This window comes from Trachemys scripta, unplaced genomic scaffold (assembly GCF_013100865.1).
Source record: "Trachemys scripta elegans isolate TJP31775 unplaced genomic scaffold, CAS_Tse_1.0 scaffold_128, whole genome shotgun sequence".
Taxonomy (NCBI): Eukaryota; Metazoa; Chordata; order Testudines; family Emydidae; genus Trachemys; species Trachemys scripta.
Genome location: NW_023260501.1, coordinates 33809 through 49577, shown reverse-complemented (window position 1 = coordinate 49577; position 15769 = coordinate 33809). Strand labels below are relative to the sequence as shown.

At 67.9% G+C, this 15769-nt stretch overlaps 1 protein-coding gene across 2 annotated transcripts in view; it reads left to right on the top strand.

Annotated features, from left to right (window-relative positions):
- The first annotated feature begins 733 nt into the window (after positions 1–733).
- The window catches only part of LOC117870279 (retinoic acid receptor alpha-like), a 47743-nt gene continuing 32707 nt past the window's right edge, over positions 734–15769 (top strand). The window contains exons 1-2 of one of the 2 annotated variants that reach the window (XM_034757369.1): positions 734–842; positions 12741–13179. In XM_034757369.1, the coding sequence (XP_034613260.1) occupies positions 13002–13179 (178 nt within the window). In that variant the 5' untranslated portion in view covers positions 734–842; positions 12741–13001. Of the gene's footprint in view, positions 843–9868; positions 10162–12740; positions 13180–15769 lie in introns of those variants that run through there. The other variant, XM_034757368.1, reaches the window with a different exon arrangement.

The window sequence follows — 15769 nt, the reverse complement described above, 5'->3', positions numbered from 1 at the left end:
CGGCAGGAGCGTGCTGCAGGCTGAGAGAGGCCGCTCTGTGGTTTGCATCTCGCTCGGCTCCGCGCTCGCTGTGGGCCTTTGCTCGGCAGCTGCGGGTGGTCAGCAAGGCCCAGTGATTTCCTCAGGCCGATCGGGGCCAGGGTCGGCGCTTTGCAATCGCTCGCCCAGCTCCTCCGGCAGCTCGACGCTGGGCGTTCGGGCCCCCAGCTCGGAAAATCCCAGAGCCACGGGTTGTGCAAAGCTGCCCTTTGGCTGCGAAGTAGCTGCTTGCCTGCCTGTCTGTCCGTCCGTCTATCTATCTGCCTGTCTGTCTGTCTGTCCGTCTCCGCACACCCCAGCTCTCTGTGTGAATCCAGCGGTGGGATTGTCACTGGGATTTCCTGCTGTCTTGACTACCCAGGCTAGTGCCCGCCAGCTCCTCCACCCACACACACCTCCCACTGGCATGGCTGGAGAGGGGAAACTGAGGCAAGGGCAGGGACTTGCCCACGGGTGCCCTGCGAGGTCAGGGGCGGAGCTGTAGGTAGAACCCAGGAGTTCTGGCTTCCTGCCCCGCCCCCTACTGCCCCTCCCCGCCCCACTCCCCCACCAAGGCGCGGCCCCTGTCCCTTTAAGATTCCTCCCCCCCCCCTCGCCGCCGCCGGACAGTTCAAAGGGCTGCTCCGGAGCCGCTGTCCCGCCCCCCTCGCGCCATTGGCCGGCTGGCTCAGGGGGCGTGGCCCGACCGCTCCCCTCCCCCCGCCCCGTGTAAAGTTTCCCCGAGCACATGACCGGCCATGGCCGCCGCCGCCGAGCGCTGAGCGCGCGCCTGGCCCCGCGCAACGTTCCACCGCCCGGCCCAGGTACCGCGCGCAGCTGCGCGGGGCGGGGGGTGTTTGCAGGGCGCTGGGTGGACGAGGGGCCGGGGGTGTTGTAGGGCGGGGGGGCGCTGGGGGGCTCTGGGGGCTGGGGGTGTTGCGGGGCGGGGCTGGGGGGTTGGGGTATTGCGGGGTGGGGGGGACGGGGGTGTTGTGGGGCAGGTGTGTGGGTGGGGGGGCGGGGGTGTTGGGGGGCAGGTGTGTGGGTGGGGGGGCGGACGGGGGGGACTCTCGCCCGTGCCCGTTGCAAGCCCCGTCTCTCGCTGATCTCCCCCCTCCCGCCCCCCCCCCCCCCCCGGTAAGTGGGTGTCAGGGGGGGGGGGGTCACGGCGTAGCTCGGGGGCTGTGGGCTCTTTGATTTTGATGCCTCTGGGCTGGAACAGCTGTGGGGGGAAGAAGGGGGCAGCGCCTTTTCTTGTCTCCCCCTCCCCAGTTGGAAATGTCTGAACCCAACTGTTGCAGAAGTTGCTCCAGGCTGGGAGCATTCCCAGCTGTCACCGGATCCGCCCCCAGCGCCGTCCCCCGCCAAGGGGTAACCACCCCGGGGCAGCTTCCAGGCCAGGCTGGGGGGAGAGTCCCTTGCCCAGGGACCACAGGTACCCCCTGGTTTCCTTCCTCGCCCGCGCCCTGCTCGGGGAGAAAAACGGGCCTGTTGGGGGGACTCCCCGTTGCTCGGGGACCCTCCAGGGACCAGTGGGTGGGTGGGTGTGGGCCTGGCCAGCTGGCTCGGGGCGAGTGCTTTGACACTCAACTTTTCACTCCTTCAGATTTGTTTGCCAGGCCCCATCCGGAGAGCGCTGGGCTGCTTCCCCTTTAGCTGGTGTTATCTGAGGCAAAGTGGTGGGTAGTTCCTGTGCTCTGGCCTTTCCAGGGGCCCGTCGGGTGCCGTGCCAGGGGGCCGCCTGCTTCGGAAGCTTTCGAAAAGACGCTTTCGTTTGTGTGTCACTTTCCCCGGCCCGGCGCGCTCTTTAAAGGGCTCAACGCAGCTTGCGAAAGGCGTCTGCAGGGTGACGAACGTGGGGCCCTAGCCCACTCCCTTCCCCGCGTGCTGCGATCGATCGACAGGGGTCCTGCGGCTGGGCCCGGGATCAGCCGTGGGTGGGGGTGAGAGAACTGGGGCAGCGAATCCAGCCCGGGGCTCGCCCGGCACTGAGGCCGCGGTGGCTGGAAAGTGAGCACGGGGGTCAGGGGAAGAGGATCTGTCCAGGCTGTGGGTTTGCAGCATCTGGGGGTCCGGGTCTGAACTCAGAGCTGTGTGTGTGTTGCAGGGAACAGTGCATGGACCTGGGCTGGGGCCGGGGGGCCAGTGTCGGGCCCTCCCTGCTGGGGGGCCGTGTTTGGCTTGGCCGTTACCGTAAGCCCATTGTGCTCCATTGTTCGGCTCTGCAGTGTGCACAATGTGCTCAGAGCTGTGTGTGTTGCGGGAACTGGGGCCGTGCGGGGGTCTCGGCTGGGGGGCCGGTGTCGGGCCCTCCCTGCTGGGGGGCCGCGTTTGGCTTGCCTGTTACCGTAAGCCCGTTGTTGGGCTCTGCGGCGTCTGGCACGAGCAGTGTGCTTGGAGCTGCACAGTTCGGCCAGTTCCTGCCCCAGGAGCGTGCTATCCGAATGCCCCCGGTGGTGGCATGGACTGGTCCAGGCGCTCCCTGTCGTTATCCGCCGTTTCTCCGCTTTCCAGCGCAGCACCGGGGGGCTGATGGCGGCTACCTTCCCGCCACTGGAGGGTTGCGCTGCGCCTGCTCTCGCTGTCCTGCTGCAGCCTGGGGGCCATGGCCAGGGCGGTTCCTGACCCGTCGGGTGCTGGAGGAGGTGATCCTCCAAGGAGGAAGTCCTCTCTTTGCCGACAGACAACCCGCTGGCTCAGCTTCACACCCGGCACCCTCCCTTCGTTCCCTCCCACAGAGGGGAAGGGGGGGTGGGTGTTTGCGTCACTCATGTGCTCCTGCAGAGGTCAGTTGCTGTGTGGCAGAAGCAGGGAACCCAGCCATGCTGGGGTTGGGGGAAGCCCTTGTGTGTTACCTGGGTCCTGGCCTCTGCCCGGCGCGCTGCTGAGAACAGCAAATTCGTCGCAGGGGTGGCTGTACTCGAGGTGTGAGCGTGGTGCTTTCCATCCGGCAGGCAGCTCCCGAGCAACGCCAGTGCAGTGGGTGTCCTCCACCTGCCCTGCGGAGCCTGCAGACCCTGTACGGACCGTGCTGGGACCCTGGTTAGGTGTGAACTGGCCCCATGCATTTCCATGGCCACAGCAACTCTTTGCAGAAAAGCCCAGGCTGCTGTGGCCTTATCCTGCCCGGTGGCGGGTGGATCTGAGTGGGCATCCCCCACGGTGAGACCCCTGTGGCCCTTCCTCGGGCGAGGGTCTCCACATGCTTTCCAACAAGCCCCAGTACGATCTCCACTGTACTGATGGGGAAACTGAGGCACGGGGGGGAGAGAATTCCCTTAAGTCCTGTAGTGCTGGGAACAGAACCCAGGTGTCCTGGCCATTAGATCATAGACCTTTTCACGGATTCCTGCATGTGCGGGGGTGCTCCCCCCGCCATGGGAGCATGGAAGGTGTTTACTGAGCTCTCGGTGTGAGGGAGCAGAGGGCCCCTCTCTTCATTTACTTTCCATGACCCCCGAATGCCCAGGTGCTAGTGAGCTGCAGATCTTGGCTCGTGGCACGACGGGGTCGGTGATAGCCGCGGCCCAGATAATAAATCACTGTCGGCGTCTTTGTGTGGATGCTCCTGGCCAAAGAGGAAGGGGGCAGGACGCACTGGCTTTGGCTGAATGTCTTGCCAAAGTGATCAGATAGTTAATGTGAACATCAGCGTCGTCCTTAGGTTTCAGAGTTAATGGCCAGTTGGGACGAAGAGGGGCGATTGGCTCAGGCTGTCTGCAGACTCAGGCGCAGTGTTAGTCCCCCTGGCACCGGCTAGTCCATGTTGTGTTCATCGTCTGTCCCTGGCTCGCACCCAGCTGCTGCCTGGCGGGACCCTCCCCTGCAGGACGAGCCCAGTTCCTGACTCTGGGCTCTCATGGAGGCTTCCCCCTGCCAGAGAGGGGGCTGTCACTCGTAGCAGTGCCCTTCCTGCCCTAGTACTGGCCCTCCCGGGAGGGACAGCCAGACCAATGGCTGTCTGGCCTGCTTCCTCTGTACGCAGGGGGGTATGTGCGTGTGCTGCTGGCACTGTGCTCTGCCCCAGAAGTGGCTGCATTCTGGGAGGGGGTGGGCGAGGAAGAGCTCCCGGTGGGATATAAATGCAGTTTGTTTTGGGCGGGATGGGGGCTGGAGAGAAGACTCTGCTTTTCCCAGTCCCCCTGGGCTTTGTGCAGTTACCTGGGGTAGCCCCGTGGGCTGGGGCAGTGGTGGCAAGGGTGGGCATGGTGCCTGCCTCGGGAAAGGTGTTGAACTGCCAGTTGAACCCGTCGGGCCCCTCCTGCCTGCCTTGTCCCTCCCCCAACACACACCCACTCCAGCGCTCCACAGGCAGCCGTGGGACTGAGACAGCAGGGGCTCCGGGTCGGGAGTGAGGGGCATCGGCAGAGCTGTGGGGGGAGACCTGGGCTGGGGCTGCAGGTTGGGAGTGGGGGGCACCGGTGGGGCGGGGGGGGATCCCAGCGCTGCCTTGGCCTCATCCCTGGCCTGTCTGTGCGCAGGTGGGGGGCCCCGCCCCAGGTGGCTGGGACAAAGTCCAAGCCCCTCTTGCCGGGCTGAGGATGCGATGAGGTGACCCCCACGTGCCCCTCCGGCAGGCAGGTAGCACCGGCTCGGGGTTGGGGTCGGTGTCTCTGAAGATTGCTATGGGATGGGGGTCTAGGCAGGCGACTTCCTCCCCGTTCCCTCTTCCTCGGGGCGAGGGGCATTGGGGTCTCTGTTCTGGCAGGACACTGGGGAAAGGGGCTTTTGAGCCCCCCCACCCCCACTCTGTGGCCGGGTATCCCAGCCATTGGTCTGGCGAGCGCCTGGGGGGGGGTCGCGCCTCCCCCCACAGCATCGGGACCCTCCAAGGCCTCCGCTCGGGACCCGACCCCTGTCCAAGGGCCCCGGGCTGGCGGTGACGGGGCGGGGGCTGGGCTGGTTCAGTGTCTATCCCAGCCCGGCTCATGTTCCTCTTCAGATGGAAACGAAACCCAGCAGCAATCCCGGCTTGTACCCTGCGGCCGCCGGCAAAAACCTTTGGGGGGGGAGCTCTCGCCAGCAAAGAGTGTGCGGGCAGCCCCGTCTCTCCTGGGAGCGGTCGGATCGGCTCCCTCCACCCCAGAGCTGGCTGCATCAAGGCTCTGGGAACCCTTGTGGTGGGAAGTGCCGCTCGGACATGCTGGGCAGGTCGTCGGGATGGGGTGACGCTGCCTGTGGGGCGCTCGGGACATGGCTTCCGCAGCTGGGGCTGCACGGCGTGAAGGGCACGCGGATTGCAGGGCCATGGGGCTGGGCCGGGCCTCTGCATCTGCGTGGCCGTAGGAGCCGTGTGCATGTCTGCGTGGCGTGCGCGTTCCAGCACTGAGCAGTGTGTAGCCAGAGGCTTGAGGGCCACAGGTGTCGCGCTCTCCACCCCCACTTATGCCGTGGGGCGCCCCCAAGGCAGTGGGGTTTGGGCCTTGTTGTCGTCAGGACACGCTGACCTTGGCCCGGGTGGCGACAGCGGGCGCAGGGCTGGGTCTGTGGGGCGGGGGGCTCTGTCTCTGCTGGCTGGGCCAGGGGAGGGGGCCTCTCTTTGGGGGTACCCAGCCCCCACCCGTCACTGGCCACAGCTTGGTTCATACTCAGCTCGTTAATCCGGTCGATCTGCTCTGAGAGGATTTCCAAGATAAGGCTGTTAAGCTTCCCCCTCCCCCCCTGCTGCTTCTCTTTCTCCCCCCTCCCCCCGGCCGCAGGAGACTGGCTTGGGGCCTGGGGTTTCGCCCCCTTGGAGCAAGTGTCCTGCCCTGTGAGCCCTGCCCCCGAGTCTGCGGGCAGCAGGGAGCCCGAGCACCTCAGTGGCGGAGGAGAGAATGGACGTTGCCACCAGGGGCCCCTCTAGCCTGGCGTCCTGTCTGTGGCAGCCACTGGCTTCCCGAGGATGGCGTTCCCTGCCTGTGGGAAGTGCCCCACATCCTGCCGGCCTGGGGCTGGCCCCGGCTGTCATGGGGCAGGGTTGGTTCCTGGGATCCGCCGCCTTCTGCAGGGCCAGGCCTCTCCAGTCCCGTTGGACTCCTAGTAGCAGGGAGTTCCACGGGGTAACTGAGGGTCGTGCTGCTTTTCGGTTTGCCAAGCATCCCGTTGCTCTAGGGCCCAGCAGCGGCGCGTGTCTGTCCCCCGAGGGTCTGGACCCTCCGGCTGCTCCTCCACGTCCTCTCCCCGCCCTGCTCGCAGGTTCGGCTGGGGGTGCTCTCCGTGGGCTCGACGCCCGTCGTACCGTCCATCTCAGCGGCGCTCGGGGAGCCAAGCCCTGGGGCTTCGCCCTGCCCGGAGCCGTCAGCTGGCCGGGGGGCCAGTGTTTGGGTCGGGACTGGCCAGGGGCCCCGGTCGGAGCTGTGTGGTGCTGCCTTCCCCCGGGCTGCAGTGCTCGCAGCTCCAGACCCCGCCTGGCTCGGCGCCACGCTATTTATAACCAGGAGGTGGCTTGGTTGCTATGTCACTATTCTCTTCCCATCCCCCCCTCCCCCCGCCTTGGCCTGGCCCCCGACCCCTCCCCGGCCTGACGGCCAGCCCTGGGCAAGGGCAGGTGGGGAGCCAGGACTCCTGGGTTCTCTGCTGGCTCTGGGAAGGGAGTGGGGACTAGTGGGTAGAGCAGGGGGTTGGGAGCCAGGACTCCTGGGTTCTCTGCCAGCTCGGGGAGAGGAGTGGGGACTAGTGGGTAGAGCAGACCCTGCCCCATGACATGCCTCAGTTTATCTATAAAAAGGGGCTGGCAGTGGCCCCGCGTTGTGGGGTTTGCCGAGGGGGTTGAGTGGAAGTGCTGGGCGTTTCAATGCCAGGCCGTTCCCAGGAACGCCCCCTGCCCCGTCCTGTGACTCCCTACCCACATGGAGCAGGGGCGGCCCCGTCCCCGGGGCTGCCTGTGATCCCCTCTGGAGCAGAGCCTGGGACGAGTTCACCAAGGGGCTCTGCCCAGACCTGTCCCCCCGTCTGGGCTGGGGCCTGGCTAGCAGCAGCCATGGGCATGGTGCCCCCCTCTCTGGAGCAGGCAGGGCGGTGCTGTCTGGCATTGCCCTGGCAGGAGGCGTGGCCACCCCAGGAGAGGGTCCGAAGTAATGACACTGCCGGCCACTGCGCCTGCCTCGGGGTGTGAGCACGTTGACGATGACAAATGTGCTGATTAAAGAAAATGGGTTAATCTCTCCCGCAGCAGGAGGCGGCTTAGCGCGGGGGGAGGGGGATAAATAAACGTGGTTTAACCCCTTGCTTGGAGCTGGGCTGGGACCGGGCAGCCCCGGGCTCCGCTGCCTTGCTGTGTCACCTTGGGCGAGTCATGGAATTGCTCCGTGCCTCAGTTTCCCCCCATTTGCAATGGGGCTCATGGCCCTGCCTGGCTGGCGGGCTCGCATGCCCTGTGATGGGCCCCAGGTTGGGTGTTCCCGGGACCCCGCGGGCAGTGCCTGGGCCGGCTCTGCCAGCCTGAGGAGCCGATAGGCGGCTGGGTTTGTTTGCTCTGTTTCTCTATTTCCACCCCGGGGCGTCAATGCGCAGCCTTGGCTCTGCAGACGCGGCCCCCGTCCGGAGCCTCCCAGACAGCTGGCTTGTGTTAGCCGCTGCTGCGGGGCTGGGCCGGCGAGGCCGGGGCTGGGGTCCAGCGGGGGTGGGGAGCGCGGGGGCTGCATCCAGATCAGGGGCTCTGAGAATCCCGTCCCCCGCTTGCCTGGAGACCCTCGTCCCCCACGGTGCATTGGGGGCCCCATGCCATAGGGCCGGGACCGGCACCACCCCTGCCTAGCTGGCAGAATGAGTGGGGCTCGCATGGGACGGGCAGCGTGTCCGGTGTGTGTGTGTGTGGGGGTGTGTGTGTGTGTGTAGGGGGGAGGGCGGAGCTTGGCCTGCTGCCCCCCGTGCTACAGCTGATGGATGGACGCTGACCCTCTGCCAGCCTGGGGTCCCTGCCCGCGTGTGGGCCCCAGGGAGGAATTTCAGGGGTGCTCAGAGCTGGAAGCTGGGCACAGAGTGGGCATGGGGAGAGCTGGGGCACGTGAGGGGAAGACTGGGCAGGGACTCGGGAGATGGGGGCTCAGTTCCCGGCTCTGCCTTGTCCTTCCCGTGTGACCAGCTGCGTGGTGAGGGGCGTCTGGCCGTCGGGGGCTGTGGCGATGCCGGCTGGGTGAATACGGGTGCGCTCGGCCACAGGGGAAAATGGCTGGCAGAGCTGGGAAGGGAACCCAGGAGTCCCTGACGCGGTTGTCAAGCTGGAGCTGGTCCTGGTGGACGGGGCAAAGCAGGGTCTGCGTTATGCCTGGGGCACGGAGCTATGGTTCGCTCCTCCCTAGAGCAGGGTGCAAATGATGGTTCTCCCCCGCTTTGTGCCAGGCTGCGGAGACCCCAGCCTGGGCCCCCATGGGAAACGCAGCAGTGTCCCGAGCCGGGACGTGGGGCAGGGGCCAGCTCCCGGCACTGCACGGCCCCTTCTCGCTTTGGGAGTCTTTGGTATTCGTCGTATTGCGGTATCGCCTGGCGGCCCCTGGCCCCAGACATCGGGATCCTGCGTCCCCTAGGCCCCAGCCACGCAGGGAACGGTCCCCACGGTCCAGCCCCAAACCTCGTCTGGGGGCAGCTCGGGGCGCTGGGCTTGTGTGGGCAGTAAACCCGGCCGGGGCGACCCAGCACCGCAGCGCTGAGCCTGCACCGGGACAGGGCCTCGGCTGGGGGCGGGCGTGTGTGTGTCAGTAACTCTCCCATCGGGAGCCCACACCAGTGATTCCAAGGGCCAGGTGAGAAGGGGCAGCTACAGGGCTGGGGCCCCCCTCTCACTGGGGCCCCCAGCTCTCCGGTGCCCCTCAATCCCGACCCGCAGCCCCCTGCTAGCCCAGCCCTGGGCCCCCCCAGCTCTCCGATGCCCCTCACTCCTGACCCGCAGCCCCTGCCAGCCGAGCCAAGACCGGGAGCTCTGGCTGGCCCCACGCGGTTCCTCTTCCCGGAGCAGTGGCTGTAGCTGCTGGCGGGGCCAGCACCTGTTGCTGGAGAAGAATGGGGCGCTGGGAGGGGCGCTGGGCGGGGGGCGCGTTCCTGGCGGTAACTGGAGCCGGGGACAGGTGGAATTTCATTTTGCGGGGGCAGGGTCTGTGCTGGGGGGTGGGGTGCCTTGGCACCGTGCCAGGCTGGCTCTGGGCCTGCTAGGGGAGCAGCCCCCACGTCCCAGTTGCTGCTGGCACGTCCTCCCCACCCCCCCGCCCCTCCAGCAGGCAATGCTCCAGGGTGCCGGTGGCTGGGGTCCGGCCTGGGGCACGATTTCCCCCCCTCTCTTTGGGCGGGGGTTGGCGGGTGTCTCTGTGCCAGCTGCCGGTTGACTGCTGGGGTGGGGGCCTCGTGACCAGGTTGGATTGAATGGGCGGGGGCGGCTGGCTCCCTGCCCTGGCAATGCCATAGGGGGTTTGTTGGGGCTGCTGCCCGGGGCCCGTTGGGGTGATTCATCCCTGTCGGATGTGACAAATGGGCGGGTGACTCAGAGCCTGGAGGCTGCTCGGGGTGCTGTGCCCCCCCCCACCGCCGCCCCAGCCCAGCGTGAGGCTCCGGGGGCCACAGCCCCTGGGACTGGAGGGGTCTCAGCTGCTGTGGTTTGCCCGGTGGGCTGGTGCCCCTCAGTCCCGACCTGCAGCCCCCCCGTTCTGCCCCTGGCTGGGTGGCACCTCCCCGTGCGTGTGAGGCTGGCACAGCCGAGCGCAGGGAGGAAGCCGCAGGCTGTGACCGCACCTCAGATTGTCGGGGCGCTTCCTGCCTTGCTGCCACCCCATCCCGGGCGGGGGGGAGGGGGGCTGCCATGGCAACGGAGCCATAAACAGCTGGTGTGGGGGGGGTGTTGGGCTAAGTGCCTCCTTTCCCAGCCTGCACCGGGGTGTCCAGCCCCACTGCCCGCGAGCCGCCCGGGCTCTGCCCTGGCCGGGAACCGAGAGCGGCGAAGGGGAAGCTGCGGTCGCAGGCGTGACGGGAAGTGTGCGGTCAGAAGAACCTCCAGGATTCGCAGCTGCCGTCCCAGCCGCCGGGCGCTGGCCTAGCTCGGTGCCCCCCCGGCTACCCCCATGCAGGCCCGCCCTGTCACATGGGGCTGCCTTCCTGCCGTGTGGGGCGTGTGTCACATCCGGGGGCGACGGACCCGTCTGCCAGCCTGCGTCTGCGCTGGGGCACCCCGGGAAGGTGGGCAAAGCAGCGACTGGCATGGCAGGGCGCTGCCCCACTGGGGTGCTAGCAGGTGTCCTGGGGCTAACTGGTCTCAGACTCGCTGGGGAGGGCCCGGGGCTAGGACACCAGGCTGGGAGCCAGGACTCCTGGGTTCTATTCCTGGCTCTGCCCTGTTCCCCCCCCCCTCCCCTGGGTCTCACACTTGGGGCAGCGCCATGGGGTCCCCTCTCAGCAGCTCCTGTGCCAGGCAGGTCGGCGTGGGGCTGTCCTGGGTCCCTGCCCTCCCCCCCTTAGAACACCCCCCCCGCTGGCTGGGCCAATGGCCCGTGGGGTGGGCGTGTCCCATCATGCCAAGGTTCCCCCGGGTTGGCATGTTCTGTGCCCCTCCAAGGGGGCAGAGGAAGGGGTTGCAGGAGGCAGGCTGGGGGTGTATTTCTGACCCCCTGTCTCTCAGGGGGCGTTCGGGTGCTTGCTGTGCCCATCCAGCCCTGTGGGGTGGGCACGGGGGTGCTGCTCTGGTGGGGTACCTGGGTTCTGCCCCAGACAACGTGGGGTGTCCCTGGCCTGGGCCCATCGGAGGAACCAGGCTGGCTCAGCCCCATGCCCGGTGCCGGCCGCTGCAGAGGAAAGTGGGAGACCTGGGCGGAGCAGGGGTGGGGTGGTCTGCCCCGGGCAGCCTGCAGTGAAGGGTTAACATCTCTGCCAGGAAATACATGCCCAGCCCGCTTTGCTCTTGTTCAGTTTCCTGTGGCAGGGAGTTCCAGAGGCCAGCGACCCGCTGTGGAGCCAGCCCTGGGATCTTGCAACAGCCGGGGCGTGGGGTTCTGGGGGGCCGCAGCCGCCCCCCTCTCTGCTGCTACAGCCACCCTGCTGGCTCTGGGCTGCTGGAGGGTCCTTGTCCCTAGGGTGGGGGGGAGCAGGTAGTGCCAGCGTCTGTCCCTGTGGGCACAGATATCTCTGGCTGCTCCAGGGCCCTCGCCTCCCAGAACCAGAGTGGTAGGAAGCGGGGGCAGGGCTCGGGAGGCACATGCCCCTTGGCGCAGGGGTGCCCTCCTGCTGTCCCCTGAGCCTGGCTCCCCAGCGCCTGGAGGCAGAGCCGGTGGGGCCTGGGCAGTCCGGGACCGGCTGGGGGGTTTCTCAGGCTGGGACTTGGCCATGGCTCCTGGCACCCGGCTCTGGATTCCAGGAAGCGGCGGGTCCCGGCCAGGCCCTGCCATGGGATTGGAGGAAAAGTCTCTGGCCCCCGGCCCCAGCTGTGGGCTCCCCTCCCCCAGCCCACGGCTCTGCCCCTCGCCTGGCTCTCGAGGGAGCGTGTCCTAGTGGTCACAGCGGTGAGCCAGGGCTGGCCCAGGAGTCGGCGCTCACTGGGGCAGGCTTGGGGGGCGGCCTGGGAGCCAGGACTGCTGGGTTCTGTCACTGACGTGCTCTGGTCCCCCGCAGGGGGGGCGCCGGTGTGCACTGCGGGGGTGGAGGGCGAATGCTTAGCGGGGAATGGCTGGCTGGAGCCTGGGGGTCCCTGGCAGGCCCTGTGCAGGGGGCCTGAGCAGCGTGAGGGGGGTCCAGCTCCGGCTGAGCCTGGCGCAGTGCCCGGCAGCACTTGGCACCAGAAAATATAAACAGCCCCCGCCCAGCCCCTTGTGCTGGGGCGGCTGCGGCCGAGTGCCCGGGGCCTGGGCAGGATGCGCCTGTCTTTGCTGGGTGGGCAGAGCCCGTCGGGCCAGGTGGGGCTGAGTGTAGCCACCCACCCACTGCCAGGCCAGCGCCCGCCCCGGAGAGCCCTGTGCCCGGCAGCGGGGCCGTGGGTCAGAGCCGGGGGGAGCACCCCGCGGGGCTGTGGGTTGGGGTCAAGAGGCTCTGGGGGAGGAGGAGGCCTGAGGGTCAGGGCTGGGGGGCGCCCTGGGGGACCCGGAAGAGGAGCCCGTGGGCCCGGACTGCGTGGTCACCGGATGCCCTGCCTGGGGTGTGGTTGGCGCAGTGATGGGGCAGCCGGTGCTGGTCAGCGTGGGGCTGGGCCATGGCCTGAGGGCAGCAGCTCTGTGCATGGGGCAGGTGCTGCTCTGAAGGGGTGCCCCCCCCCAATCGGCTGGCAGCTCTGTACCTTTGTCCCTTAGCGCTGGGACCAAAGGGCTCTGGAGGCTGGGGGAGGGGCAAGGCTGGCAGCCAGCCACAGACCTGAGGGTGGGACCCAGGTGTCCTGGTTCCACCCCCTCCCCCCATGCTCCTGTTCAGTGCTGGCTGGGGCTGGCTGGCCTCTGGGCGCTGACCTGGCTTTGGGGGGTGTGTCTCTTTCTTAACCCCCTGGACCCCCGTTCTGTCGCCCCAGATCCCTCCCCCCGGTATCTCTGTTCCATCTCCTGGGCCAGGCCTGAGGCACCTGTGATCTCCGGCCTGCGATACTGATAGTTTTCACGTCCGTATCTGCAGCGGGGGAACCGAGGAATGGGGGCGGGGGGGTGTTGCCTGGGAGCCGGGGCTGGAACCCAGGCGTCCTGCGGCCGTCTATCAGGCTGGATTCCTGCACCACCTCAGCACTCGCCCAGGCGTCAGGTGCCCCCTCGCTAACCAGCTCCCTTTTGTCTCTGCTTCCCTTGCAGCTACAGCGCCGACGCAGGCCAGGAGCCGCCGAGAGGACGCTGCCCGCCGGTGCCAGGACCTGCCTGCAGCCGGAGAGGCCCCGCGGAAGGGGTGGAGAGGCTGCCCTGGCACCTGGGCCCCGGTGGGCGCTGGCCTAGCCCCGCAGAGCGCCGCGTCCCGGGGAGGCAGCAAGGCCCTGTTCCCCGGGGCGGCCCCATGGAGCTGCCCGTGGCGCTGTGACCTGCCCACATGTGACTCTCCCAGGACTGTGCATCCGTGCCATGGCCAGCAACAGCAGCTCCTGCCCCACGCCGGGGGGCGGGCACCTCAATGGGTACCCGGTGCCCCATTACGCCTTCTTCTTCCCGCACATGATTGGGGGCCTCTCGCCGCCGGGCGCGTTGGCAGGCATGCAGCACCAGCTGCCCGTGAGTGGATACAGCACCCCCTCACCAGCCAGTGAGTACCGCGCCCGGGTCATGCCCTCTGCCCCGCCTGCCCCTCTGTTGCCCCAGCAAACGCCAGGCGCAGCTGCTCTGACGCGCTTGGAGCTGCTGGTGTGTTGATGCTGGTTTGCAAAATCCAGCGGTGCCCCCGCCACCTGCATAGCCCCCCCGGGCACCTTCGGGCTGCGTCTGGCCGGTGGGCAGAGCGATGTCGTCTGACTGTGAGCAGGGGGGCTGGGAGCCTGGACTCCTGGGTCCGACTGGTTCTGCTGGCCGCGTGCCATGTGTCTAGGGTGCGTTCCTTCCCCTCTGTGCCTCAGTTTCCCCATTTGCTGATGAGTGGGTGCTGGTTTGTGAGGGCTGTGATCCGCGGGAGGCTGGGCTGAAGGCTGGGGGAGGGGGACTCTGGGTCGCTCTGCCCCCTTGTCCTGGCCCCTGTAGGGGAGGGGAAATCGTTGTGTTCAGCACCAGGAAACGCTGCCTGGGCTGGCTCCAGGCCCGGGCTCCAGCTGCGAGCTGGGGACACGCCTCTTTGTGACCCCCCTCACCCCCTTCCCAGACCGGCACATGCTGCCCCCTCCCCCTCCTTCACTCCCTTCTGGTGCTCAGAGGGTTAAAGGGACCCTTCAGCTACCCCTGGCTGTGATGTCTGGTCCCTGCTGGCCAATGGGGGCTCAGAGCAGCAAAGCCAGCTTGGGGCCCAGCTGCCGATTGGCTGGCTGGTGCTTGGGGGTGGGCATTGTCCCCTGTCTCCCCCCCCCCTCCCCCAGCTGCTGTGTCTGGGGAGGAGCTGGGGGCCAGGTGCCTGGCTGGGAGCACAGGGCCTATCCTGCAGCCAGGCCATATCCACCTGCGCCAGCCACTCCGGTGCCCCCCCCCGGCTGAGTACCCCACGGGGCGGGCGCTGGTGGGCTGCTGTCAGGGCCCCGAGCTCTGACGTGCGCCGCCCCCAGCTGTGCGAGGACCCTGGTGCGTTGACGTTGCGGCTGGTGCTGGGGGGCAGCGCGCCAGGCTGCTCTTTGGAAATTAAGGGGTATCCTGGTGTCGGCTCTGCCAGCAGCTGAGGCGGGCAAGCGCCTGGGCCGGGGTGCCAGCTCGAGCCATCTACAGCCCCGTGGCAGTGCCAGGAAGTGCCAGCTGGCATCGGGTGCTGCCTGGCCAGAGACAGACCCTGCCTCAGATGCTTGGGGAGCAGAGCGGGGGGACCGGGTGCTCAAGGGGGCTGGTCAAAGCAGAGTCTGGATGAGGAGCCGGTGCCCGCTGGGGGGCTGGCATTAACCCGGCTCCAATCCGTGTCTGCCCCCCACCCCCAGAGCAGCAGGACCCCCTGAGTGGAGGGGACGGCCCAGACCACTCTGAGGAGCGGAGCAGTACCAGTGGGAGTAGGGGGGGCTGTAAAGACCCTTGAATCGGGGTGTCGGGGGTTGAATCGGTTAACCCCAATCAACCCTGCGAGGTTTCATGCACCTTCTTTTGAGCATCTGATACTGGCCACTGTTACAGACAAGGCGGGGGGACAGGGTCAGCTCCGTGGGGCGGGGGAGGCCCTGGGTCAGCTCTGTGGGGTGAGCGGCGCCATGTGGTCTGGGGTCTTGGGTCAGCTCCGTGGGGGGTGGCTCTGGGGCGGCTCCGTGGGGCACTGGGCAGGGAGGAGGGCTGGGTCGGCTCCGTGGGGCGGGGGGCGGCTCTGGGACGGCTCTGTGGGGTGGAGGTGGCTCCGTGGGGCACTGGACAGGGAGGAGGGCTGGGGCGGCACTGTGGGGCGGGGCGCTCCATGGGGCGGGGGCGCCTGGTTAGGTCTCTGTCAGTCCCCGCCCGGGCGTTGGCACCGTGCCAGGCGTTGGCACCGCCCGGCCCGTGACTCGGCTGCCCGGGGGCAGGAGGTGGCGGCAGTGGGGCCCCTTGGCACGTCGGTGCCTCGTGATCCAGCTCTGGGCAGCGCCCGCCTGGAGTGGGTTTATAAATAGCCTCTCAGCAGGGACCGAAGGGTAAACAAATCTCCCATCCTGCGAGCGCTGCCCTGTCCGGGGGGGGGCGTACCCAGCCCCCCGCCGGGGGCTCTCTGAGCTCAGCCCCTGGGGGCTGGGGGGGGAATCTGCCAAAGTGTTTTCCCTGCCAGAGCAGCCGGAGCTTCGCCCCCTGCAGACCTCCAGGCCTCCTCCCCTGGGCTGTGGGGTGCCCCCCGGGCTATCTGCAGGGGGTTGAGCACTGCCAGCCCCCGGCCGGCCTGGGGGTGCTCCCTGCCTGTGGCGTGGGCGGGGGTGTTAATTGGAGCCACTGGCGGCGAGTCGAGAACTGCGCCCGGCAGCCGCCCAGCTGGCTTTGGTTAGGGAATTAGCACGGCCCCGCAGTGAGCCCGTCACACCCAGCTGGGAGGGGGGGGAGCTGTGTTCCCTTCCTGCCTGCACCTCCCCCAGCCAGGTCCCCCTTCCTGGGTCCTGTTCCCCACTCTGCTATGCAATGGGAGACCTCTGCCTCAGTTTCCCCATCCATCGTCTGAGCTCTTGCAAAGGAGTCCTGCTAGTCTCTGTCCCCCATGCCCCACTTCCCTGGGGGGCCAGATCCTGGGGGCTCAGGCCCCAGCTCCCTGGCTTAGTCACGGC